At 43.2% G+C, this 27,884-nt stretch overlaps 1 protein-coding gene across 2 annotated transcripts in view; it reads right to left on the minus strand.

The window, feature by feature from the left end:
- Positions 1-3,740: 3,740 nt before the first annotated feature.
- The window catches only part of LOC147326988 (uncharacterized), a 30,978-nt gene continuing 6,834 nt past the window's right edge, over positions 3,741-27,884 (minus strand). The window contains exons 2-25 of one of the 2 annotated variants that reach the window (XM_086294588.1): positions 24,137-25,826; positions 22,027-22,088; positions 21,053-21,082; positions 20,262-20,452; positions 17,762-17,869; positions 16,224-16,402; positions 14,646-14,861; positions 14,374-14,472; positions 14,086-14,120; positions 13,600-13,646; positions 12,537-12,574; positions 12,303-12,422; positions 11,439-11,570; positions 11,265-11,306; positions 10,347-10,481; positions 9,841-10,005; positions 9,151-9,543; positions 8,566-9,066; positions 8,337-8,477; positions 5,392-5,566; positions 5,081-5,311; positions 4,769-4,894; positions 4,486-4,607; positions 3,741-4,183 (exon numbers count right to left, since the gene is read on the minus strand). In XM_086294588.1, the coding sequence (XP_086150714.1) occupies positions 4,127-4,183; positions 4,486-4,607; positions 4,769-4,894; positions 5,081-5,311; positions 5,392-5,566; positions 8,337-8,477; positions 8,566-9,066; positions 9,151-9,543; positions 9,841-10,005; positions 10,347-10,481; positions 11,265-11,306; positions 11,439-11,570; positions 12,303-12,422; positions 12,537-12,574; positions 13,600-13,646; positions 14,086-14,120; positions 14,374-14,472; positions 14,646-14,861; positions 16,224-16,402; positions 17,762-17,869; positions 20,262-20,452; positions 21,053-21,082; positions 22,027-22,088; positions 24,137-25,468 (4,677 nt within the window). In that variant the 5' untranslated portion in view covers positions 25,469-25,826 and the 3' untranslated portion in view covers positions 3,741-4,126. Of the gene's footprint in view, positions 4,184-4,485; positions 4,608-4,768; positions 4,895-5,080; positions 5,312-5,391; positions 5,567-8,336; positions 8,478-8,565; positions 9,067-9,150; positions 9,544-9,840; positions 10,006-10,346; positions 10,482-11,264; positions 11,307-11,438; positions 11,571-12,302; positions 12,423-12,536; positions 12,575-13,599; positions 13,647-14,085; positions 14,121-14,373; positions 14,473-14,645; positions 14,862-16,223; positions 16,403-17,761; positions 17,870-20,261; positions 20,453-21,052; positions 21,083-22,026; positions 22,089-24,136; positions 25,827-27,884 lie in introns of those variants that run through there. The other variant, XM_086294586.1, reaches the window with a different exon arrangement.

Raw genomic sequence — 27,884 nt, forward strand, 5'->3', positions numbered from 1 at the left:
TCTTAACCCCCCCACCCCACCCACGACATTTATCCAAACAGACCTGCTCGACAGGTGCAGCTGCAGAGGTATGCTGTTTTAGATCAACTCTGTCTCACAGCTCTTTAGCAAACACAGCTCTAATTAGATAATGCCCATGCTTTTTATTTCAAGAAACTGTCGCGAAATCAATCAATGTAGAGCAGTGTCACAAACCACGGAGGCCCCAGAAAAGTGCAATCAAACGATGAGTTTGTAACAGCCCGGAGAAAACATCAACATATGTCTTCTGACCAACATACATGTTGTGGATACTTATAAAGCAGTGGGGTACACGCCCCCCCACAGATTAAAATAGGTTCCAGACATTAGTCACAGTCAATCGTACATCTTTAATAGCTATAAGCAGACATAGAACTTCTCTTTTCTATAACACCTTCCATACAAGGTAATAAACTTCAAGCCCTCAGGGTCTCTGAGGCTAATTATTGACTCTGGTCGTCTGTTACCAAGTAGAATAAAATATAGTGAGACACCAAATGAGTTAAGGCCTCAGGTCTGACACATTCCTAGATTATATGTATTGTAAGCATGCATTGCAGTTATCCTTCTATGTTCTAGTTTCCCTCAGCATGGATCACCTGGACAGTCACGCCAGTGAAGCTTAAGACCCTTAATGAACCGAACATCAACTCAAAATAAGCACAGATATGCAATGTGTGTAAAATACTTCTAACCGTACCTGTAATAAAAGTTAACATAATGGAAGGATCCTCAAATGGACATCTTCAATAAACAGCTGTAATGCAGTATCAATACTGTGAGAAATATTATTAGATGGAATAATGCTGTAAAGAATGTTATCAATGCAGTTATAATGATGCAGGTTATATGGCAGCAATATAAGAATTTCTGTATCTCCACATTGTCTGTTAAATCATACAGGACACTTGATGCCCACATCAGAGTTTTGCACACTGTCATGATGCGTGTTTGTTCTGGGAGTTGAAGCAATAAAGAGATAAAGTCTGTTTGAGATGCTTCATTACATGCACCTGGGTGTAGCTAAGACTGATTAACTGAACTGTGTGATGAATTAGGATCTGTACTGCCGTTCCACAAGTCCTGGTATGATTTCTTTCTCCAAGCCACCTTTTTTTAGCTTGCAGAGACTATAAGGAATGCCCATTTAGGCCTGCACGGTTCACTATGTTCTCCACCTCACACTGAAGTGCTTCAAGTTTTCTCCTTTCCATTTCTGATGCCTTCTTCCACTGTTTCTTAAACCTCCTAACTTTCACCAACCTGTCAATGTCTTGCTGCGCCCTGATGTAGCGCTTCCCATTTTAAAAAATGATTAGGGACGGACTTTATCGACACTCACTCACAGGAAGAGCACAACCAGTTATTGGTGCCAAAAAAGCCGTTAGTAAATCATTTCCCAGGTGGCTGATGGCAAATGTTCATCTACAACGCTTTTCTACTCTTCCTGAGCACTCAAAGTACTTGATACAATTGCCTTACTCACCCATTCATACAAGCAAGAAGGGGATGAGCACACTGTACTTTCTAATGAAGCTCATATCCTTTGATGATGGAGATCTTCTTCTGTGGTAGTGAGTACCATCTAGTTTGCTGCTGTCTGCTGGGGGGCAGCGTCAGTGCCAGAAATGCCAGCAGGATGAACAAACTACTCTGCGAGGCCGGAAGCATCATTGGTCAGAATTTGGGCCAGGAGGTCACTGAACCTACCCTCTCCATCACAGACAGCCCATCACACCCACTCCACACCTCTGAGGCAGCAGAGTGATTCAGCCTCGCTGCCATAAAGAACACTTTAGAAAACCTCTCTCTATAAAGCTGTACAATAACTTCATTCTGGGACAGGTTTACACGCCTGTCAGGCAAAAGACTATAAAGCAATTTGCACTTCTCTCCTACACATCAGTCTTAATTTTACTGTTTTTAACCAACTTCATTTAAACTTTTATCACTTTTTTATATATTTACATTTCTGTATTATCTCAGAGTATAAGGCACTTTTATTTAACTGTGTTTATTGTAGACTGTACTGGTTTCACTCTTGCTGCTAGGGATGGGTATTGATAAGATTTTCACGATTCCGATTCCATTTTCGATTCTGTTTAACGATTCGATTCTTTATCGATTCTTTTTAAAAAAGGAGAACACTAAGGTCGATTAGCTTAGAACTTTGTTTTATATCTTCTCTTTGAACAGGATAGACATTTAGGAGTAACATGGCCTTACAAACCCAACAGTGAGATCTTAAGAGATCCAGCCTACGGCTCTTCAATGGGGTGTCACAGGATCCCCAGGAAAAACATTGTAAATGTAAAATAATAAAATGAATATTCTTCTGTAGCAATTACACAAGAATATCCAGTAATGTCCCTGCCTACAATTAAACACATTCACTTACTGAAAATCACCTGCTGTGGCAAATGGGTGCAAGCCTTTGACCACAAACAGTCACTGCTCGGTGACGTTCGTCTATCCTGGCCTGAAAGGAGACGCTACCGGCAGCCTGCAGCGAGAACTGCCAGCATCTGAGCCAGACTCTGTCTCATCATGGTCACTAAACGCACAGTAATGGCAGGTTTGTAATAAGGCAGATCACACTAACATAATATGCACTGTTAGTTGATTATTTACCTGCCGCATTAACGGGAGAGGAAGTGCAAACGTTACCGCTGCTGCTGGGTTGAGATTCACGAGTCCGGAGCGAAATTAAAAACACGACATTCATTTAAGGTTATCGCGTGTTTTGTGAGCAAATGCTTTTGCATATTCGTAGTGTTTCCTCCCTTAAATGAAATATCTACTTTACAAGTATTGCAAGTTGCCCTGTTGTCATCCGTTCTCGTGAAGTATAACCAAACTTTTGAGCGTTTGAGCCGCCATGTTTCCTGCCAGGTAAATGACGCTCCGCAACGTGGTGACGTCGTTCTGGAATCGATAATCGACTGGAATCGATAAGGGAATCGTTTGCAAACATGGCAAACAATTCCAAGGAGTTGAAACAGTGGGAACCGGTTCTCAACAAGAACCGGTTTTCGATACCCAGCCCTACTTGCTGCTGTAAATCAATTTCTCTTGTGGGATCAATAAAGTCTATCAGGGAGCCCACACCCCTGACGCTTGAGGCTGTTTCATTTCAGCTGGAAGATGTTCAAACAGGAACACTGGTACAGTCTGGAAAAAAAAAAGTGTTTGGCAACCTGGTGGGCATTCGCCTCCCATTGGGTAATAATTGCTGGGAGGCCCGTTCAGCCTCTGTTGCCCTGCTGTAATGGCTCCACCGATGCCATCAAGCTGGAGACTCGTTGGATGGAAACATGTCGAGAGCCAAGTGCACGATAACAGTAATCGTTTTCTTACTGCAAACAAAACATCACTACCCTGCAAACACAGACTGTGTGTGATGCTAGGCTGTGTTATGGAAATCTCTGATCAGTAACAGCTGTACAGCCTGACCAACAAGTTTGTTTTGGTAACTGAGCTTCTAGTATTCCATGACTCTGTTACTCAGCACTGATCAGCAGCTGTACTGTGCATTTCCCCTTATTCTATAATGCGAGTTCTCCTTCTCTCTTCAGATGTACGTAGATGCTCCAAACGCTCGCCAGTCAGTGTGCAGAACATTTTTACACTTTTTACCCTGACTGTGAAACCTAAACGCTGCATGCTTATTGGATAACAGCTTGTGATGGACACATCTGGCCAATCAAATATTACAGATGTGGGTGCTCAGAATATTGATATCTTTATTTCACAACTGAAATGAGACTCAGGAGGAAAACAACAGTTCACTAAAAACATTTCGATTGTGTACGATTCCTGATGGAGTTCATCTTCAGCCGCACAGTTTCCATCATTAATGTTATCTATCAGATGCAATCAAAATTCAGCATCCCCCACCCATCAAGAACCAAAATAAACATCAGATTTGGATGTGGCGACCGCCGTGAAGCAAACAGCCACTGTCTTTAGAATTAGCTCGAGTAGTTAAAGTGATCAATGAAACCTCAAACATTACAAAAAAAACTTAACCGTTCAAGTTTAAAATGTGACACAAACTAAATCTACATCGACATGAGAATCTGGACCCAAAGTATCAGGAGCACATTCAGCTGGAGTCGGGCTTGGCAGTCTCGCTCGTTGTTTTGGACGTCTTCAAGTATTTCTAGGAGAACGTGGACAGAATCCATAAGAAACCGATTAGAGCAGAACAAGTTCTTTGTGATCAAACAAATGTGTGGACATGTAAAATGGTCTGTTACAATCAGAGCCTAAAGTATAAGATGAATCTAACCTACGCCAGGTGTGTTTTACCTGTAAGGCTTTTATTTTGGTCACGTTAGCAAACTTCTTGCCTACTTAAGTCCTACTTATTTAAAGGTGCACTCAGACTGGTAATAAGTAGGAAACAAAAACCAGACTGAACTCCATCGTCATACATCCAGACTAATAACTGCGTGTTGCTACCTGCAGGGTCTCGTAGTGTTTGCGGGTTTTGCAGTGGCTGATTTCAGCCTCCTTGGAGCCGCTGAAGAACCGAGCGCACACCTTACAGAAAAAACCCGTCTTTGGGACCAGGAACTCCATACCTGTGGATGGACACACAGAATGACTCTTGGTCTAACTGTGGGGTGCATTTTAGCAGTAATGCATAAATCCTGCTGACTCAGAGTTTAAATTCAGATGTCAGGACATCCAAACAGCTGTGAATGAGCCATGCTAAACAAATACAGACAATACAGTTTCTTACCAACTGGGTTGCTGGGGTCAAAAGGAGGGAGGGAATGTTCTGTTTTTCTGGGAATTTCCATTTCTAATTTGGGCTTCTCGCTCTCCTCTTCAGCATTGGAGTTTCTTTCAGATTGCTCCTGTTTCCCTGCAACAGACCGGACAAAAACAGGGCTTAACTCAACCCCTCGATCTTATCCCAGGTGACCAGTGCTGTTTGTTCAAACAGAGTCCAGTGATTTCTTCGGGGGGCAAATCTGTGTATGGCACCATCAGCCAACCACTTCTTCTTCTTAAGGTGCTAAATGTAAGAGGCTAAATGAATCCACCTCACCAGTTTCTGCAGCTGTCTCTCTCCTGTCCTTGTTCTCCTGATCCTGCACCTTCAAGTGTTCCTCCTGCTTGACCAATCCCATCTTCTCTTCTTCAACAGACTCACGAGGTTTCAGAGGATTCTCCTCATCGCCATCTTGGCTTCTTTCTGCTGCTAAGGAGGAAGCTGCTGCAGGGACAGGGATGGGAACACTTTGGTCCTCTGGGGTGAACTCAGCAGTTAATGAGGTATCTGAAGGGCAATGACAGACTTCAGGTTCAAGTATGCCACATACAAAAGGGCTGAAAAAAAACATGGTTTATTCAGAGTACCTGGCTGAGGTGTGATGTCAGCCTCGGATGGTTTATGCACTGGGCTGTGTGCAGGCTTGGCTTGTGAAGCTGGCGGTGGGGACACAGCAGCACTGGGAAGCAGATCAGCTGTTACATCCCCCTCAGGTGTGAGCTCACACTTCGCTGGAGCTGCTGTGACATCAATGGCTGCGTCCTAGAAGTAGAAAACAAGAGGCGGCACATGCTGCTGTAAAGTTTCTCACTCACACTCAGGTCCACCTCATGTACCAATGACACAAGGATCAATAATGCACACACCAAACCCACATTAAAATCACTTTCTCAGTATCTCTAAAGTTAGAAATATCCTGTCTCAGAGTGACGCTGAAAAACTAGTTCCTGCATATATTACTTCCAGGCTGGACGACTGTAATTCATTATTATCAGGACGTCCTAAAAACTCTCTTCAGCTGATCCAAAATACTGCAGCAGGAACTATTTCTCCCACAGTGGCAGTAAATCCAGAACTGAATTTAAAATCCTTCTCCTCACATACAAGTGAATCTTCAGGCTCCATTTCATCTTCTAGACGGTGCTGCATCAGCCCCACAGAGCTCTCACACTGCTGTTTACCTGCTGTTAGTAGACTGGGAGGCGGAGCCAGTTTCAGAGGCTTTTCCTGTTATAAAGGAGTTTTTGCTTCCCACTGTGGGGTTTCTCTGTATTATTGTCCCAGCCTATAATACAAAAATGCAGTGAGGCGACTGTCTCTGTAATTTAGTTCTGTAAAAATAAAACTCCTTCAGTGTTGAGAGCCTCTGAGTGGATTAGACATGCTGGCTCTCTGTGACTCTCTATAACACAACACTTGTGCTGCTACACAACAGGCTGCAGTCCAGAGACTAGCAGCTGTTGTTCTAAGACTCCCCAACAGATCTTTTTGATTTCTTCTTATCAAATATGTATGAATAATTAAAAAGTCATTAAGATCGCAATTACTGACCGAAAGAATGGCCTGCTTAATAATTCCCAGATTTGTAGCAGCCCTTACTCCAGCTTCATATCAGGCTTTTAAAGTCTTCTTTGAGCTCTGGTGTAGATTTAGTTTCAGTTTGACTAAAGAACTGAAACACAGGATCTTTGTTTTTACCACAAGCCTGCAGCATCCATTCTGGGGCGACCGTGGCTCAGGGGACGCACATCTGTAACCGGAAGGTCGCCGGTTCGATCCCCGGGCTCTCTGTCCTGGTCGTTGTGTCCTTGGACAAGACACTTTACCCTACTTGCCTACTGGTGTTGGCCAGAGGGGCCGATGGTGCGATATGGCAGCCTCGCTTCTGTCAGTCTGCCCCAGGGCAGCTGTGGCTACGACTGTAGCTGCCTCCACCAGTGTGTGAATGTGAATGAATAGTGGGATTGTAAAGCGCTTTGGGTGCCTTGAAAAGCGCTATATAAATCCACTCCATTATTATTATTGGATGTCTGTGGGTGCAGATGAAGCAGTGGAGTCATGAAGATTAGGAGACTTAAAGTGTAAACATGGATAGAGTGATGGAGACAGGCAACCAGCCTGTGGACAGCTAAAACCAGGAGGGTCTGTGGTGACAAGAAACCAAACAGACCCATAAATAAATAATGGCGGTGTTACCGGTCACCCTCCTAGTAGAAACACCCGTGGTATCTATTGGAAGCTCCTAAAGCTCGTTCTCTGGTTACTGCATTCACACTAGGGCTGCCACAAACGATTATTTTGATAGTCGACTAATCACATCATCATCCATTGGACGTAAAACTACAGCTTATTGCACCAGCAGCATCTGCTCTTATATAACGATCATTAGCTTACAGCTTGAAGTGTTTAAGTTAAGTGCTAATTAAAAATAAAGACAAGATGATAGTTTATTAAAGTTTAATGAAATTTGCAGATTGTTTCGGTGAAGTTTAATAAACTCCTTGCTATCTAAAATATAACAGGACACCGGAGTAAATTCTCACACTTCTGATAATCAGCTGTCTGCTTGACGTTTATTCAGCTGTGTAAAAACTTTAATCTCAGACAAACTGATTTACTCAGGAACAAATAAAACACTGAAAAAAAGCCAAACAATAACATTTTAAGCTAAGTGACGGCGGTGGGTTTGAAAACGATTTGCCGGGAGTCCGGTGTTCTCACAGCGCTAGTTAGCCTAGCCCCCGGCTCGCTATCGAGCTAGTGGGTAACAGACGTCTCCGAAAACGTCGGAGCGCTTTTGAAAATATGCGGTGTCTTGATAAACTGAGCAGATATTTGAGGTTTACACAGCTACATTCTCGCCTGAAAATATGTTAAACGTTTATTTTGTGACCCAGAAAGAATAATAAGAGTAATATTAAAACTAACTAGCTGCCGCCATTGTTGGAAAGTAAGCTGGGCCGCGCTATGAATTCTGGGACACAGCTGCTTCTTCTTCTTCGGGGTTTAACGGCAGCTGGCATCCTTGTACATGCAGTGCTGCCATCTTCTGTTTCAGTCCGTTATTACACTCTTAAATCCTGCTACTTATTCCTGCGTCTTTTGTGATCTTACAAAGCTTCAAACGACGTGTCGACTATTAAATCAGTCGTCGATGATTTTGATAGCCGACGTAATCGTGACTAGTCGACTAATCGTGGCAGCCCTAATTCACACAGGTGTCCGTGCCACCCGCCTGGCAGGGTGATGGAAGCACCCCATCAGCCTTTACAGCTGAGGGGTAAAAACATATTCTGGGTATTTCTTCTTTATAATCCCCGAGAGCCTCCATGTCATTTCAAGGTTAAATGAACTGCCACACCTAGTGACAGGTTGGACTTCAGAATTCACCGAGTATAAAAACACCAGTGGCTAATAGGAGAACAGAGCATCGGCTGAAACGTCCTTAATCACAAGTGATAACCGCAGGAGAATAAAAAGTCCCTACCTGTCGATTTCAAGCTCTATGTGCACACAGCCACGGTGAAGCTACCTGTGGAGTGTCCTGTGGGACACATGTGGGCGGGGTCTCCCCTTCTTCTGATCTTTCGAGTGGAAGCTCGGCCACATCTCCGACTTCGTCCACTGTGACAAAGTCACTCATGTCGAACGGGAACTCATCCAGCTCCTCCTCCTACGTTCAGGGAAGGACAAAGAAACAGAATTGCGAATAAAACGATGCCCTCCACACGCTTTAAACTTCAGCCTTTGCGTCTCCTCACCGCTTTGGTTTCAGCCTCCATACTGTGGCGCTCATCCCTCCCGTAGCTTTGCCTGGATCCCTCCGACCTGGAGGACAACCTCGACCCCGATAAACCGTTGCCGTGGGCCCTCTTCCTCTCCCTTCTTTCCCTTTCCTTCCTCTCCCACTCCCTTCGTTCCTCCTCCCTCCTCTCCCTCCTGGATTTTTCAGTCCACTCCCTCTTAGCTCTCTCCTCCTTCTCCCAGCCCCTTCTGTCCCTCTCCCGCTGCCTCTTCATTCTCTCCCTCACCTCCTTCTCCTTTCTTGCGTCCTTTTTCTCCTTCTCCTGCCTTTTCACCTCACCTTCCACACCCATCTGTTTTTTGGTCATCTCTTTAGTCTCTGTTGTTTTTTGGCCCAGCTTAGTCTCTGTCTGGTTTTCCCCCTTTTCTCCACTGGGGGGTGCTGCTCTGCTGCTGGAGTGGCCGGTGGGTCCTGTTCTGCACTCCACAAGCAGCGCATTAACCATGGCTTGAGTTACCTGGTGACGTTACAGCAGAAACACTGTTTTAATTGTCAAAGATCATTTTGTATGCATGTAATCACACGTTTTGTGCGTACACACCTTGGGCAGCTCGGCTGCTTCCTCAGAATCTGCTTTGCCATCCAGGCGAGGTGGCTGTGACTCTTCTGCAGGAGTTTGTTCACGTTCTGCTTCAGATGCACTGACTTTACTCTCCTCTGTCGTCTTGATGTCAATGCCTGACGTTCCCGTTGTGTCTGCTTCTAATTGATTCTCCGGTGCAGAGTCACAAACCGTGAGCTCGTCTTTTTCCACGTTACCGTCTTTGCACGCTTCTAAAACCTCTTCAACTGTTTCCTCCCTGCCCGTCATCTTATTAGCATCTCCATCACAGTGTTTTTCAATCCTCTCCTCGGGAGACTCTGAACTGTCTTGGTGTGCTGCTTCCTCTCTGTCTGCAGACGTCTGCTTTGCTTGGCCATTCGCAGGTGTATCCTGCAGATGCGCGCGCACGCACACACACACACGCGCACACACACACACGCACGCACGCACGCACACGCACGCACGCACACACGCACGCACGCACGCACGCACGCACACACACACACACGCACACACGCACGCACACACACACACACACACACACACACACACACGCACACGCGCACACACACACACACACACACACACACACACACACACACAAGCATTTAAGAAAAGCTGAATCTCCAGAAATGAGTAAATGTACATGGACCCTCTTAACTATAACCAAATATCAGTGGTAGTGACCTCAGGTGAATCGTGAGGGGCAGTGATGGCTTTGGTCTGCGTGCTGGCTTTGGGGTCAGGCTTGCGGGAGAAGAACAGCGGGTTGTTCTGGATTATACACGGAAACGCCTGAAAGCGCTTGTACACGGACAGGGCCATGGCTGCAGTGGCCATCTCACAAATCACCTGAGCAGGAAAAGAAAACGTGACGTTAAGCACATGAGATTTCTTTGTTTTGCAAAATATTTGTCGGGACTGTGAGGGGTTCATGTGGACGTCACCCACTGTATTTTAAATGCTTACTCTCAACCACAAAGACAAACAAGCTTGTTAGCAAACTGCATCCATAAAGTGTATGTCTGCAACACACGGGCAAACACCTGTTTAATGCTATAAAGTTGAGTCCTATGTCAGTCTTTACAACATTCCTCGAGGTGAATGGACTCGCAGGTTTTTAAAGCCGAGCAGCTGAGTGCGAGTCCTGGAGAACAAAGTGGTGCACAGCTGCACAGACGCATAGCTCTCACCATGCTGCTGAGCACGAGGGTCTTGATGACTGTTCCAAAGCGTCGCACCAATTTCTCGACTTCAGAGGACCCGCTTGGTGTGTCGGGAACATTCCCAATAACCAGCAGGCTGTTCCAGGCGACTGGAGCTCGACTCTGTAACACACAGCAACATTTAATGACTTGCAAACTAGCACCGGATATGGTTGTTGCTTCATTTCCTTCAACTGTATTTTTGTCATTAGATTTTATTTAGGTCGAGTAAATAATGAATAAATATATGGAACATGGAAAAAAATGTGTTCAAAATTTCAAAATCCACCTTCGCCTTTTTCTCAACTTCCTGCATTCACACAATGTTCAGAAACATGACCTGTCACTCAGCGGGGATCTACAGGGGTGCCCCCCCTACAGCTACTCCAGTGCAGACAGTGCAGTTTATTAAAGCAAGCTGACAGTAACACTTTTAGCATGGCTACAACAAACCTTAAATATACCACATAGGCACCAAAGATATGGGCTACAGAAAATGAAGCTATAGACTATATGTATATGAACGTGTGTACTTACTGCATTTGAACCACACTGAATGCACATTACAGAGCTAACACCTGCATATGAGTGTAAAATAAATGGCTCTGATTTGGTCTCTAGATGCGCCCCTGCTCTGACCTTGAAGTCAAGGTCACTGAGATTCAAAATGGTCCTTTTTACAGTACACAGAGCTCTGGTGTTAACAGGTGACTTTCGGGAAGCCTGACCTTTGCTCTGGAGGTCACTGTGATTTTTGTAGACACACTTCTGGTATTAATTTAAACTCCTACGTCACTTCGCTCTCGAGCTATCTGATTTACAAACCACCACCAGCCTTTCATGACTCAGGGGGAAAACTCAGAAGACCTCATAATGTTGGAATGAAGGACATGAAGATGTACTCACTAATGGATCCACTGGTCCCATCAGAAGATTGTAGAGCGCCACCTGCGTGAAGAGTGTTGTGTTTAAATCAATCGTTGTTTAAGGAAACCAGATCACTTCTTTCAAACTTAAGATGCATGACACAGAAAACTAGAAGTAACAGAGGAGTAAAGACAATCCACAGCACAGTCGTACCGGTGTGTTGAAGCTGATGTGTTGTTTCAGGGGGGTCAATTTAACCTCACAGTCTTTCACCTTGGCAGGCACAAACGTGTGGACCTTTACCATCTCCTGAACAACGTCCATGTCTGGCACTGACACAAGTGCCTAACACACCAAAGGAAAGTCATTTGTTACACAAACAGCATCATCATTTTCCACTTTCAACATTTCTGAACAAGGACACTGAACAATATAAAAGGAATCTATACAGGAAACAGTCTGCAGACATATTGCTTATGGACACTATTAAAAGTGAAAACACACTCTTACGAAATGTGTTTACTAATGCAAAAAGACGAAGGGGGAAATCCCACTGATCCAGTTCCAGGTACTGGCTTTAACCATCCTAGTGCGAGCTGATCCGCAGCCAGGCAGAAATATCATTTTGTATTTATGACATTTATTGAGAAACTAACCACAGAGACAGTTGAGGCTAGTCTAAGAGTTAACCTACAGAAGCCAAACCCATGTATGTGTAACATTAGCCTGGAAGAGTTGGTTTAGTCAACAAAGGTAAAAAAAGAACCTGAAACTGTCAGCTCTGCTTTCAGTTGGTTGAAATCTGTGCATGCATGGTCACTAATAAGAGCAGGTCACATGACTCACTGCTGCTAGCTGCATAAAACAAACTTGTGAGTTGCTGCTTGGTGATGAAACGTGACATCCTCGACGTCATCAGTCATATGCACAGATGTACTATCTAAAGCAAACTGATGGGAGAGACGACACTTCTCTTAACCTGAGACTTTTCAGGTGAGGATGTCTGTCTCACGTCGCTGTGCAGCTGTGTCAAAGCACTTCTTCATCTATTAGAAACAACAAAGTTTAATTACTAACCTTTCCCATTTGTGTTGCCAGGATGATGTCAGAGGGAGTCCCAAAGGGCTGGATCAAGTTAATGATGTCACATTCTGACCAGCCGCTCTCAGGAAGTCCTGTGATCAGCAGCCTGCCTTTCTGTATGAGACAGGCTTGTTTGTATTAACCGATGTCTTTCTCGTTACTACTTTTCCCAGACAGACATAGTGGAATATGTTACACTAACTAAGCTTCAGTATACAGATTATGTACCTCACTAGATGTCTTCTGGTCAGTGTTGCCTTCTGCAGCTGAGGTGAGAGGGCGACAACATGAGTTAAACAGAGCTTCCAGATACAAAGGCAGCAGCCATGAAATACACATCTGCACATCAGCTGGGTGTTTAATTCATCTAAGACAGACAGTGGAAGTCATGATGTTTGGATTTTGTTGAAGTGAGGTATTTGGATCATGTAGTGATGACTGAGTCTTATCTTCTGTTACTATGACTACATTAAAAGTTTGCCAAAACAATGTGGATGGAGCAGCTCTCATTTCTAGAAATATGGACGAATTTATTAAACCCCCCAAAATATGACCAGAGTTGGGACCAGGAAGCAGAGTTGCAGTCTTACACGCCTCTCTGCAGCTTCTCTCCTAAGAAAGAACAACACAGTATCCACATCTGAACCAAAGAGTAAAACAGTGAAATGTGGATTATTAAATATTAGGTCTCTCTCCTCCAGTTTGGATTCAGGAGACAGACACTATCTCTACTTTTAAGATTAGGCTTAAAACTTTCCTTTTTGCTAAAGCATATAGTTAGGGCTGGACCAGGTGACCCTGAATCCTCCCTTAGTTATGCTGCAATAGACGTAGGCTGCCGGGGGATTCCCATGATGCATTGAGTTTTTCCTTTCCAGTCACCTTTCTCACTCACTATGTATTAACAGACCTCTCTGCATTGAATCATATCTGTTATTAACCTCTGTCTCTCTTCCACAGCATGTCTTTATCCTGTCTTCCTTCTCTCACCCCAACCAATCACAGCAGATGGCCCCGCCCCTCCCTGAGCCTGGTTCAGCTGGAGGTTTCTTCCTGTTAAAAGGGAGTTTTTCCTTCCCACTGTCGCCAAAGTGCTTGTTCATAGGGGGTCACATGATTTGTAGGGCCTACCTTACAATATAAAGTGCCTGCTGTGATTTGGGTCTGTATAAATAAAAATGTAAATAAACTGAATTGAATTTTTAAAAACACAAACTAACATTTATGGCAGTAGCTGGTAGTTAAGTAAACCATGACTCATGTCTTTGGCGGTACTGCAGATGTTTCCTACCTGTGTCCGTTCCAGCTGCATCTTTGTTCTGTTCTACGGACGGTTTGCTGTGAATGAAAGCAGCGACCAATGATATGAAGATTAAAGAAAAACAGGATTTCAAAAGAACCATCAGGAGGGGTCATTCTGACCCTGTCCAGTCACGTTTTTCATTTTTTAATCATATTCTTCTTTACATTTTAATTAAGACAAAACAAGTATTTAGGTACATGTTTGGAGGGTTTTTTTTTTTTACCTCTCATAAAGTTAAAATAGAGATTAGAAGAAACTAATAAAGGGTTCAATAAATAAGAGATTTAAATAATGTCATTATTACAGAGGAAGAACACTGAAGTTTTGGACAACGTGTGGCATTCGTTATAAAGATGAGACAGACTGAACAGCTGACTGGCTACATTCTAACACCGGGCCTACAGCTGACTGCAAACAGAAACACATTACATGAAGTTTGGTAGTTCTAGTGTTGAGCCAATAACTGTGACAAACCTGTTAGCATCAGCAGACTGTTCTCCTTCAGGTTTCTGTAAGAAAGAGGGCGGAGCAGTGAAAAACAGGTGTGTATTAACACTTCTTCATCTTTGCATCAGCAGGCTACAGGAGGGAGGCACAGAACACCTTCTGTAGCTGTCACAACACTTGTTTTCCAGCTTTAAGCCTCACTGAGGAAAGTTCTAGATTATCATCTTGCTCTGGAACCATCTCAAGGCCAGAAAGCCGGCATTGTCTGGATTATTACACGGACATGATTCAAAACAGGAAAAACATTTCTCACACCTTAGCTACTGAAGCTGTGATGTGCTGCTCTCTGATGGAGAGGTTTGTGGAGGTGGCCAGAGCCTGGGCGTCTTCAGCCTTCACCATACATACAGAGGCCTGAAACACCAGCAAAGAGATTAGACGAGCCAGAAAGAAGGAACACATGCAGCAAACTAACAGATTACCACATTTACAGAAAGGATAGATGACACAAAAACCAACCGCACTTTTTATTTTTACTTATCAGAAACACCCCGCCCACTGACCCACATCTGACACTTCAACCGCACCTTCTGTCCTTGGCCCTTCTCGCTCTCCTCTGAACACGGCATGAGGATGACATTATTGATCTTTCCAAAGGCCCCGACCAAATCGGTGACCTCCTGTTCAGAGGCGTCCTCTGGGATGCCCGTCAGATACACCAGACGATTGGCAACAGACTGAGAGTCCTGTGAGGCTGGAGTCACAGTTTTCTTCTTCTTCTTGGCCGGTGGAGGCTTGGCAGACTTGCCAAAGAGAAAGCAACAGCACATGTTTAACCTCAGTTTGTGATAAACATGAGCATGACAGTCAATATGGGTTAAAGAACACAGGTTTAAGTTGGAAATATAGTTGCCAGTTGAACAAGATCTGGATGAAATTACACAGGTGAGGAGGGAAACCTGTAGCACACCTTTACTGCCTTAGTTACCTTTTTTGCCAAGGTAACTTTTTTTATTGTGTTGTCTCAAATTAAATAATCTAGTCCTTGCTCTTCCAGCGGCTGCCACTGTCCGGTTGTTCAGTGATGACGTGACGAATCCTACTTCCGGGTCTAAAGTAGTCTGCGTTTAATATGGCTTTTGTGTTGTGAACATGTTTAATGTTATGTATTTTCTTCTATTTAATCTCAAAAAGCTCCTAAAACAGTCAGTGATCCCTGTTGACCTCCCTCGGCTTTTATTACCGCTAATCATTTATTTAAGCTCAGTTTTTAAAACCTTAGGATGTAACTACAGCCCAGCCCATGCAGCAGTATATGAATGACTAACCTCGTATTGTGGATGGATTATCTCAGTTGTTCTCCTGGCTGAAGTTTGGTCCTTTTACAGCATCCTGCCATGCGATTACATTTGTTCCTGACCACCGAGAACACTCACGTTAACTTTTATCGAGTGGAAAAAAAGTTAGCTTGTTTATATTATGCTAACATAGCTGTGTCGCTAGCGGTCACGTAGCACATCATTATATACCAGCTAGCCCAACTTCAGTAACCCTACAAATGTCACTGCTGTTTAGCTTTCTGTCTTCATTTATGTTGGAAGTGATAACAGAGCTGTACGTTTGAATTTGTTTCCAAAACCCCGCAGTCAGGACATGCTATATTGTATTTAGATTGAAGCTAGCGAGCTAACTCCCTGCTAACTTCTAACTCCGTTAAATGTCATAAATTCTGTTTTCATGGATGCCTGGATGTTAAACTCAATTGTTATACCTGGTAGAGCAGAACGCTGATCATTTTATTAAAGATGAAAGACTTTAGACAGTTTTTAACTCTCAGTAATGCCATAGTGATCGTTTGATATATGGACCTGCAGCGGAGTTTAGACCCAGACACGGCTAGTGACGTCAGACTGAACAACCGGGTAGGCAGCACCGCATGCCTGACACTACATTACGCTACAGAGATGCAGTGTAAGCGTAAGGATTACATGATCTGAATGTTTTCTAGAACATCTCCATCTGTTCTGCTTTTTATCAGTTAAACATTTACCCAACAAGTGTTACCAAGTTAAAACTGAAAATGTGGACTGAGGTGTGTCTGAACTGTGGCTTTTGTCAAGACTAAAATAAACTATATTAAAGGTGATGTTAGTTTTGTCACTTACTATCTTAGCCGTCTTAGGTCCATGCTTGCTCAGAGCCTTAAGGCCTTTGGTGGAGGGCTGTGATGACCCATGCTTGGAGCCGTGACCCCCCAAGCGTGAGGCTCGATCTCGGCTAGTGTCAGTGTAGTGCTTGGTTGAGTCACCGCGTGGACGCTTCACAGCAACCCGAGAGAAACTCGCTGAAACGGATATGCCGGGAAAACAAAAGGACAGCATGTTGTACCGTGTATTTGTTTCATTACTACAAGCTAGTGCATGTATAATAATATCAAACTGTTCTGTCAGGATCTGTAAATGTAGAAAACGTTGGACGGACACCAGAACCAAACCAGGATGTTTCTCATGTGCAAACACACACAGTTACACCAGTGTATATATTAGAGATGCACATTTCGGTGCTTTATTTTCCTGAGATGTCACACACTTTGGATTCCAGCCAATCATTTTACCTTTGCAAGCGTAGTAGGCGGGTCCAGGTACGTACGTTCTTTTAGAGCAGAGCTACAGATTAAAAATGACCAAGGCGAAGCGGTCAAAGTCTGGCTGTACTTCACAGCAAAAGATGCAAACTCAGCAGCAACAAGTGCTTTAAGCTGATACTGTGATACTGTCAAAGGAGGCAACACCTCGAATCTGATGAAACACCTGGCGACGCATAGCGTTTTTTTAAAAGCCGAGAAATGCTCCGTATTTGATAGCTTGCTGCGAGACCTCACACCGAGCGCATCTACTGCGGGTGTGGTGCCTGTTATCGGACCCGGAGTTAGCAACATCCCCCAAAAACCCGAAGAGGAGAGTCCTGGCCCCTAGCCCTGCCAGTGTAGCAGAAATGATGAGGATGATGATGCAGCACCAGCCGTTCTTCTCTGCGTGAGTAGCTTAATGTTGTTCGTGTGTAATTTCCGTTGAGTAGGCTAACCACGTTATTACATTAATGCATGTAAGGTGAACTAGCAAACACCGTCGTAGCTACATGCGGCTGTCTTCTTGTTTGATGGCAGATACTCCCTTCACCCTGGCCAAAAAGGCTAAAATGACCAAAGAAAAAGTGGAAAACAGCTGAACATGAGAGGTTTTTGGACAAAGTTTGTGTTTTTTCCATTGTTTAAGCACTGCTTCCAGCCAAGAGTGATGCCATATATGCCCCATAGCTGCAGAAAAGGCTAACATTGTTATCTTTTTACAAAAACCAGCTGAACATGAGAGGTTTTTGGACAAAGTTTGTGTTTTTTCCATTGTTTAAGCACTGCTTCCAGCCAAGAGTGATGCCATATATGCCCCATAGCTGCAGAAAAGGCTAACATTGTTACCTTTTTAAAAAAAAAAAACAGCTGAACATGAGAGGTTTTTGGACCAATTTTATGTTCTCCATTCTTTAAGCACCGGTTCAAGCACCGGTTCGAGCACCAGCACCATTTCAAGAGTACCAGTTTGGTACTGGTATTGGATAAAACCTAAACGATACCCATCCCTATATATCATATGTTGGGTGTTTTCTGACCAAAACAAACAAAAACCCACCACACAGGGGTACTAACCTGTTGAAACCCTGTCCCTCCTGGCGCTCCAGTACTGTCTGAATGTTCGGTTCATATTAGAAGGACTGCGTGAGCCAGTGTGGCGGTACTTCAACCGATCCCTGTGTTCTAAATGCAAAAAATGAAGATGAGTGAAGTCAGTGGTTTTCCAGCACAGCACCTCATACATAACAAAAGCATAGTGCACACCTTATTTAAAAGCCACAGGTTGCATCATATCTGATCTATGTAAATGGATTTCATTAGGCTACTGGTCCTGTTAACTGTTACCAGAAAGTTAAAAAGTGATTAAAGATTTGACTTGTTTAACTATGCGGCTAACAAGTCCAAATATATCCACTAATTAAGACAGACTACACCTCTCTTCATTTGGCCGTGCTTCAGTGGTCTCATGATAAATAAAAAGCTGCCTGTTAGTGGGAAATAAACACCCCAAGCCTCCATACAATATAATTAGAGCCTATGCATTTAAACTACGGCTCAATGCAACAAAAGTCATCTTTAAAACCAAACCTAAAAACTGATTAGTGAACAGCTGAACTCAGTTTGGGAGCTGTTAAAAGGTGACTGCTGTTGTGATTTTGGGCTATATAACCAGTGTTGGGTAAGTTACTTTAAAATAGTAACTTAGTTACATTACTAGTTACTTCTCTCAAAAGTAACTCAGTTACTTCAAGTTACTCGTTACTTTCAAAGTAACTAGTTACTAGGGAAAGTAACTTTGGTTTTACTCAGAATTCTCTTGTTAATGTGTTGCTTCCATAACTTTGCAGTCTTCTAGCTTGTTTACTTGCCACAGTGCACTGTGCCACCGACCAATAGAAAGAAAAAGATAATGTGCACATTTCCACGAGAGAAATCCCACGCCTGGACCGTCATTGACTGCTGCCATGATTCTAGCCTACGTCACAGAGTCATGTGCACCTTTTACATCCAACACAAAAACTGCAGTCGTGGTGCTTTTGATTGTACTCAGAACTCGGAAATTCTGCCTTCTGAATAGGAAGATGTTGGTAACACCAGACTGCAGATGAGCTGCTTACAGGGCTGGACTGGGACAGAAAATCGTCCCGGACATTTTGACTAGAGACCGGCCCACCAATATAGGAAAAATCATAAAGCCTTTGAATGAAAATAAACACTGTTGTGACAGTGATGTTCACTGTTCGGATGGTATATATGCATCAATCTATCAATCGTTTGTTGTAAGATTCAGATAATTATTGTTTAAAAGCGAGACATTTTAAATGAGAATAAGAAAGAAAAGTATTTCTTTGTGCCCCCCTCTCCCTGTTAATGCCCTACCTGCCCCCTGGCAACACTTTGCTAGATCTGCACCTGCACAGTTACCAGCTGTCAGCTACTTAGAAAAGGATGCTGGTGTTATTTGTCTCTCAGAAACAGTTCATAACTTCCCTTCAACTCATTCATGTCACCTAAAAGGTAAACCTGTTTCTCCATCACAGCGCTGATGGTTCAGTAAGGACATCTCCTGGTTTCATCTTCATGTTTCCCTCTCACCACATATCCAAACCGACATCATGACCAGCAGCTTTACAGCTGTGGCTCCAGCAAACATCAGCTGATACTAGAAATTAATATTAAATAAATTCTAACAACAGCTGATCAAGCTTAAACGTGCTGCTGTTGTTTAACGTGAACTCCGCTGGTTTCCTCTTTCTGGCGCAAAGTGGGTGATAAACAAACAAGAGAGACGATCAGCTGATCATTGATCAGTTTCATGATTGTAGAAGTAGAAACGGGAGAGGGAGGGGGAGAATGAAAGAAGAAGAGGCAGCTGTGCAGCGTAAACACAGAATAACTCCAGCTTTGTGTCTTTTTCATTGCAGCTGAATTACGGGACAAACTGTTCCTTTTCACCTCAATAAGAAACGCGTAATATTTCTCTGAATACCAGACGGGACGGTTGGCAACTCTAATAACTTATGAACAAAATAAAGTTCAACATCATTAACTTCATAGCACCCACCCAGCTGTATAGAAACTCCGTCATGCTAGCTAGCACGCAGTACGGAAAAAGTCAGAATAACGAAAATAAACTCCACCTAAACTTGGTTCATATCTGACCCAGAGAGACTGCAGGTCATAACTTCTTACCTGAGGTTCAGTTCACACTTGGACCGGCGGCCGCCTCGGGTCCCCTTTCCTTCATCCACCTGCTGGCCTCCACCACTTGCTAATGTTACTGAATCTGTGGAAGCTCCGTGATAGCCACCACTCGAAGTAACGAGTAACGACCCTATCTAAATCCCAGTAACGAGTAACGCGTTCCTGATTTTGGCATAATAACTAGTTACCGTGCTCGTTACCACAATAATAACGTAGTTACTGTAACGCGTTACTTAATAACGCGTTAGTCCCAACACTGTATATAACAAAAACTGAATTGAAATGGCACAAAATTATATTTCAGAGGAGTGCAGCGTGGTTACACATTGTGAACTGTGTACATCATGTTCCCTTCTGGCATGAGATGTACCTGTGTCATGCGTCTGCTGTGGGTAACGCTGAGGGGAATTACGCCTCCTCTGTGGCCTGAATGGGTGGCTGTCCACCCGACGTTTTTTTGAAGGAGGACTTGGAGAACGAGACAGGGAGTGAGACATGGAACGGGATGGAGAGCCATCCTTGGGATCCCACAGAGCACGGCTGCCATATCGTCCACTCCGACTAGAAACAGAAAGAAAAAAAAGACATTAAGTTGTAATGACCCTTCGTTTTAGCCAGGTCTCACACTATGGAGAGACCCAATCAAAGGTCAGGCTCCTGTTTCTAACTGCAGGGGGCTTTGGCTCTATGATGGGACACATATCTGGATCAGGAGAGCGATGCAGGAGGAGCTTCATGAAATTCTGTTTGCTGTTTCTTTCTATTTGTCCTCAATTTCTTAACAGCAGCCAATACTGCACAGACATGTGATTTTTTATAACTGGTTCCACTGTTGTGTATAGTTAACCCTACAGAGTGTTCAAGTGCCCATACTGAACAATAACAATTTGATAAAGCTGTTAATACCAATAAAGCACATTCTATGCAAGGAAGCAAACTGTAGTGAAGATTACTTTTACTCATCCATCACATATGGACTCATTTATGGAACAAGACAATTCAGAACCACCTTCAAATGTATAAGCAACACGATTTCTAAGTAATTTCTCCTTTTTTAAACACTAGCAAGTTATGTGAAACCTTTTCAAGCCATCTGATTAAAGTGACTTCCACCGGTTGTGCAGCTAAAAACAGAACCATTAGAGGACAGGTCTGACTGACCTTGGCAGATTTGGTTTCCAGCCAGGGTACCTTTAGAGAAAAACAAGAAGATGAGATTATCAAGAGAGTCAGGAACCTATCAAATACAAGACTCTAGGTCTTTTTCCTTGGTATATGATGAGACGATCATATCCTGAGGAAAAATACCTTCAATAGCCTGGAAGGTATTTGTTTAAAAGGTCATTGTCCTGATCGTGGCTCAGGGGGTTGGGAATCGCATCTGTAACCGGAAGGTCGCCGGTTCGATCCCTGGCCTCTCTGTCCTGGTCATTGTGTCCTTGGGCAAGACAATTTACCCTACTTGCCTACTGGTGTTGGCCAGAGGGGCCGATGGTGTGATATGGCAGCCTCGCTTCTGTCAGTCTGCCCCAGGGCAGCTGTGGCTACAACTGTAGCTGCCTCCACCAGTGTGTGAATGTGAGAGTGACTGAATAGTGCCATTGTGAAGCGCTTTGGGTGCCTTGAAAAGTGCTATATAAATCCACTCCATTATTATCATTATTATTATTTTGACAGCTGAATCATTGTTGGCCTCATCCCTTCCCCTCTCTAACTGTATTCTCCCCTGAAAGGTCACTACTGGTGCTCACCCCAACTGATCGCTGCACATGGCCCCGCCCCTCCCGGAGCCTAGTTCCGTCAGAGGTTACTTCCTGTTAAAAGGGAGTTTTCCTTCCCGCTGTTGCCACATGCTCTGTCATAGGGGAGCGTCTGATTGTTGGCCTTTCCTTTCTAATAGTATCAGCTCTTTTTGTCCTGACCACCAGCACCAATAGAGCTTACATGACAGAGCATTTAACTTATTGGCCCGGTATTCATCTGTCACAAAGTAATTCACAAACAATATGTGTGTAACTTTGCATGCATTTCTTACTTTCTGACACCTAAAAAAGCACAACAGAGAGCCAGTCATCACTGTTTATCCTGCTACACTGCAGGTAGAAGGTTTCAGGAACACATTAAAGATTCCTCACTTGTTGCGCAGATCTCTGCAGGCAGCTGTGTGGTTGACAGTGTTAACATGTTTAACCCAGTCCTGGAAAAGAAAAAAAAAAAATCATCAAATCTTCATCAAAGACAGAAAGTCAAAGAAATTTAATGTAAATTCTGCGTAATGGATCTTTGTGTCAGCTGGCAGCATGGTGTGCAAAGGCCCGTGTCTGTGATTTGGTCTTTCTGCTCACATCATGTTACAGATGCTGGCAGAAGTGACATCATTTGTTTATCTGGTTGCACTCTTCTATTTCCATCATCTGAAGTGTAGTTACTCATCTTCAAACTAACAGAAGTTTCCTCGCTGCCAGAGAAAAAGGCAAATGCTGTTCAGACCAATCCAATGTCTTTTTCGGACACTGGATTGGTCTGAACAGCATTATTTATGTACCAATCACTTTCCTATGCTGTGGAATCCCTGTTAGATCCTGGGATGTATGAAAATGAATATATTCAACCATTTAAAAAGGTCATTATGCCAAGTGATTAGATGGTCTCCACCTTACTTATTCTGTCTTTTTGTGTGTTTTTTTTAAGAAAAGCTAAACCAACTGTCAAATATGGGAAATGTTTTTGTGTCTCGCAACTATACAGGTTCTTAAAGTTATATTAATTATAAGCCTAAACATAGGTGATTACAGACAATTCAACTTTATTTATATAGCGCCAAATCATGTCAACAGTTGCCTCGAGGTGCTTGAAAGACAGAGTACAAACAATTTTCAAACTTTGATGTCTCAATGAAAACACAATCTACAGGGATACCCACCACAAAACCAAAAACTAAAGCACTGAGTAAAAGAGTTTATTTAACAGTAGTAATTTTAAGAATTATTTCATTATCCTTGATTTTCCTGAGTTTTAACAACTTTTTAAAAGGATTTATTCAGTACACACGCTTATTACTACAGCTATTAAAAAACCAAGAAGTAGTATCCTGTTTAAGCAATAACTCGATGGAGTTTTATATAAAACAGCTAATCGGGAGAGTACTTTTTGAAAAAGCAGTTCCAGGTTTAACCTTTTGATAAGTTTGCGGAGTAACATGTTTCACAGTTAAGAAACAGCCGATTTCTCCTGCCATAGTGGCAACGCTTTCAAATCATTTAACTTCACCAGACAGTTGCCTCTTCTCTTGAAGAAAACCTGGTAGTGACAAGACCCTGAGGTTTCTGAAGAGGAAAAACCAAACGTCTGACTCTTCTGTTTGTGGAAGCACCTCCTAATTTGGGCGAGGATACGCAGATGCTGTCGGATGACTACACATCAACCCCCACCTCTAATGGTTGTTCTAAAGTATCAATGAAATCATTACGAGACAAAAGGAAGTAAAGAAAAATAGGTCTTTAAGTTGTTGCCATCTTAGCAAGTTGATTTCCCAAACAGTCAAAGAACCAAACAAGCAAAAAACAAAAAAAACAAACAAACCTCGATTTAATTACTATTGTGATTTAGCATCATGGATTCTCCATGAGGCTTTGCCATCACCAATGTTTTTTTTTTACCTGTCCCCAAATAGTTGACTAAAAGTTGGTCAGTGAGAGGCATCTTAGTCAAAGTTCACAGGATGTGGCAACATTTAGAATACTTTAATCATCCCTAAGGAAGGAAATTATGTTTTCAAATAACCATTTACTGCACTCCATTGATATTTAAGAGTAATTAAATATAACGGAGTAATTTGAAAGTGTGGGATTGCTTTCTTTAAAGTGGGGAAACACATGAAGTCCCAATGAATTTTATTTAAAGCTTGTTAAGTCCTACCTACTGATGCTTGTACCTCCACAGTTCTCTTTTTATCCCTGTGGTAGGGTATGTTAGCAACACTTAAGGGAACTTCAGCTGTGACAACAGCTTATATCCAAGACAGTGACGGCCACGTGTAGCTGTCAGAAGTACAAATATCTGGCTTAATTATTGATGATTTCTGCCTTTTTTGTGTATAGGAAACATCATCCATGCAAAAATATATAAAAGACAACATCTCGACAATTGTCTGGTGAAGATTGCGGACTACAATTTATTACTCAGAGGTACTCTTTTAGGAAAACTGTTGGACATTGTTAAATGGGCATTCACGAGGGCACTCACCTTTTCCTGGTCACACACTATGTGGCATAGGGAGCAGGTATGGGGATACACCTTTGGAGACACAGCTGAGAAATCACTTATCATGGTGGGTGTAGGTAACTTCTTGCCGCTGCTGTGTGGTTTTGACCCACACGAAGAGGACAGGGACCTTTTCGAAGAAACGTCACTCCTCGTTTCGGATGGCAGTCTTTGTTTGGTTCCATCACGCCTGTAGTCTCTGTCTAGATCACGGGATCTAGGAGATAGAGAAAGTTCTTTCCCTGGTGAATGACTGCTCTCGCGCTGGAGGCTGCTCGTCCTGCGATAGTCACTGTCTCCATGCTTGCTTGGTTCAGTGTGTTCCAAATGAACCTGCCGTCTTTCACTTTTATCTACTTTTGTAGCTGATGAAGAGGACAAGGCTGGGAACATTTTAACTGTCCGTTCACTAGACAGTAGTTCTCTTTTGAAGTTCCCCATGTTAGTGCTTTCGTCCTTGGTGCGACTGGCATGCCCATAGTCAATGACTTTACCAGCTGTCTGTGTAACAGTAAGGAGGCTGGGCACTTCTGGAGAATGAGAACATGCCAATGCAGACGAGTGGGAAGGAGGCAATGGCATGTCATGGGCGCTGTGTGAAAATGAGGATGAGCTAGTGGAAGCCGAAGTCTTCTGTTTCCCTGACTTGTTGATTTGGATATCACGGAGTATGAACGGCAAGGTGTCTGGGGTTAACTGATCATCAGGGTAGTGACTCAGGACTTCCAAGTCCTCATTTGAAAGTCCAAAGCTAGCCAAGATACTTCCTGCGCTCTCTGGTGTGTATAAACTCGGACCCTCCCCACTGGCACCATGGACATGCCGAACTTGGTTCGAAAGAGATTCACATACAGATGGAGTCCAAATTGAGAGTCTTGGTCCTGCTTGGGTGTTCTGAGGCTGTTGGGCCCCTTGTTGTGACTGATGACTTGAAGAAGGTGGAGGAGCAGCAAACAGTTTAGCTGGAGGTTGGTAGCTTGACCAATCTACTCTCTGGTGGTGTTCAGACTGACTGTCAGTGGGGAGGGATACTGGGTTAGAGCCAAAGTTTCCATGCTGACTGGTCCCAGAACCTTGGTTCTGGTGTGGATCTGGTTGGGTCATGTGATCAATCTGGCGGTGGTCCATGTCCCTGGCACCCCGGATTGCCAGTGCAGACTCAAGCTCATCAGGTAGTTGGGTCGGACGAGGAAACTGGAAACCCATCACCTGCATATTAGAGCGAGTCTGATGTTGATTCGGAGGTGGCTGACGAGGTGGTGGTCTGCCCCCATTAGAAAATGGCTGTGAGCCCTGTGGGTGTTGGTGATACATGGCAGCAGACAGACAAGGCCGTGTGGTTCTGTAGGTTTTATAGCTTGTGTACCCCACAGCCTGAGGTCGATTGAAAAGAGTCAGGAGGGCCAGGTGAGGAGGTAGCGCTGCTGTAAACCAGTTGCTGTGACACTGGCTGCCGAAAGTGATGGTGGCTAAAGCAGCAAGCTGCCGAAGAGCAATCTGTGCCTCGGTCTCAACCTGCGCCAATCGGAGAGCTATCACTCCAGCAAGACCAGCCGTAGGCCCAAATATGAAATGGGTCCCTCTGGTAGTGTCGGCGATGTTGAATGTTGCACTGGGCTCCAAATTAAGGACAGGAGTAAGATGTGAATTACTGTCTGTACGGACAGCGAGGCTGAGGTGAAAAGCAGAAATATACTATTACAAATAAACGAGAGTTCATTTTTCATTTCAACAGCAGCTTTTAAATAAAGTCTCTGTTTTATCTTCCAGGCACTTGAAAAAGTTTACCAGTCCTCGCTGTGTTTGCGGTGCCTTCTTGAAAACTTTAAGAAATTTGGTCAGCTTTAAGTCTAGTAGTGGAGCGTGTCGCCCATCCTGCTTTTCCTTTGTCATGGAAAAGCAAAGCAACATTATGCACAAACAACTAACAGTGAGAATGACGACCCCAAACAGCAAATACTAACGAAACAACCAAATTAAACACTACACATGTTAATCTAACCTGACAGGTAAAAACCTGAACATTTCATCCAAAGCACCAATCATTACCCTCCTATATATATATATTAAACACAATGCAATGTGGCTATAATGACAGTCATCTCCTGGGTAAAATGTACAGAACAAAATCACCCTACAAGTGCATAATGCAGTTTTACCTCCCACCATTCTAATATTTAGAAATTAGGATTAACACTTACCATTTGCTGAAAGAGTCAACATGATCAAGCAGAAACAACAACGTACTTGTATAGCATTTTGATTAGTCTGTATGATTAGAAAAAGCACTATAGAAATCCAAACACGATATATTAAAGCTAATAAACTAAATATGCTTCCTTTAACAAGATGGACTAGTCGGGTTGAATGGATTTTTAAACAGCATGAGTAAGCATTGCGTTCTTTAATGATCCTTATAGTAAATAGCATGACCAAATTTTCTGCGTCTGAGGTCAATGTTTTTGAATGAATCTTAAGAACCTTTAACCAAATTGTGTGTGTGAGAGAGGAACAGAGAGAGCATTTGTTATTTAAAAGCAATGCAGTTTTTAAACTAAAAGGTAATCTAGGCTAGGGCTGTGCGATATGACCAAAATCTCTTATCCCGATATAAGACATCTATCGTCCCGATAACGATATAAATCACAAACATTTAACGTTTTCCGTAAATCCTGTGAATCTTGGGTAGCTGAAGTGTTTCCAGCTGGGCGTCGTGTAGCTGGAGTCGAGTGTTTTAACCGATGCATGAAACGATACATTTTTAGACGTACAATGTAACGGCCGCCGTTTTCTTTGTGAGTATTTATTACACGACGTGCTGCAGGGAAAAGCCTGATCTAACGTTTGAGTCTAAGGTTTATTTTTTAGCACCTGACGGCTCTTTTTTGCTTCTCATCCATAAACACTCTGCATACTTTTTCACTTGATTCAGTTTATTTTGAAAAGTCTCAACAGGATCTTGAGCTTTATTGTGAAAGGTTTATGTGGAACATAAACAAGCGGACACACGATGGTTTTACCATCGTTGTTGCTAACGACAACGCATAAAAACAGGTGCTTGTCCGTCTGTAGTGTGGTTATATTAAATATAAGAGAAAGAGAGAACTTGAAGAAATTAATATAGACAGTTTATTTTGCGACACCACGAAACAAACAACAGCGTAAAATGGAACGATAGACATTTTTATATCGTCATCCGATATATATCGTTATATCGAACAGCCCTAATCTAGGCTCTTCAAACGCAACATTTTTCCATCTCTAACAGAGACTTGAGTTGTCAAAACAAACAAACAAAACAAAATGGATACACCGATATCAAGTGACAGTAAAGCTTACTGCTGAATTGGACACATTTGCAACATCACTGACACCCTGACACAAAACATCACACAGCATGGATGCAGACTTATTTTGAAAAGTCTCAACAGGATCTTGAGTTTTATTGTGAAAGTTTATGTGGAACATAAACAAGCGGACACGCGATGGTGTTACCGCCGTTGTTGCTAACTAGGGCTGCTCAATTAATCGAATTTTAATCACGATTACGATCTGGGCTTTCAACGATCATTAAAAATGACTGAGCCGATTATTAGCCCCTCCCTCATTTATCCGCGACACCTTAAAGGCCGGTCCGTGAAAATATTGTCGGGCATAAACCGTCCGTGGCGCAAAAAAGGTTGGGGACCGCTGATTAAGAGGACCCGAGGGAAGCTCGGAAAGCTAAGCA

The sequence above is a fragment of the Aulonocara sp. 'chitande type north' Nkhata Bay genome, linkage group LG6, assembly GCF_057382095.1.
Source record: "Aulonocara sp. 'chitande type north' Nkhata Bay isolate Kocher_YH1m ecotype deep benthic linkage group LG6, A_spYH_male_GT1.1, whole genome shotgun sequence".
NCBI lineage: Eukaryota > Metazoa > Chordata > Actinopteri > Cichliformes > Cichlidae > Aulonocara > Aulonocara sp. 'chitande type north' Nkhata Bay.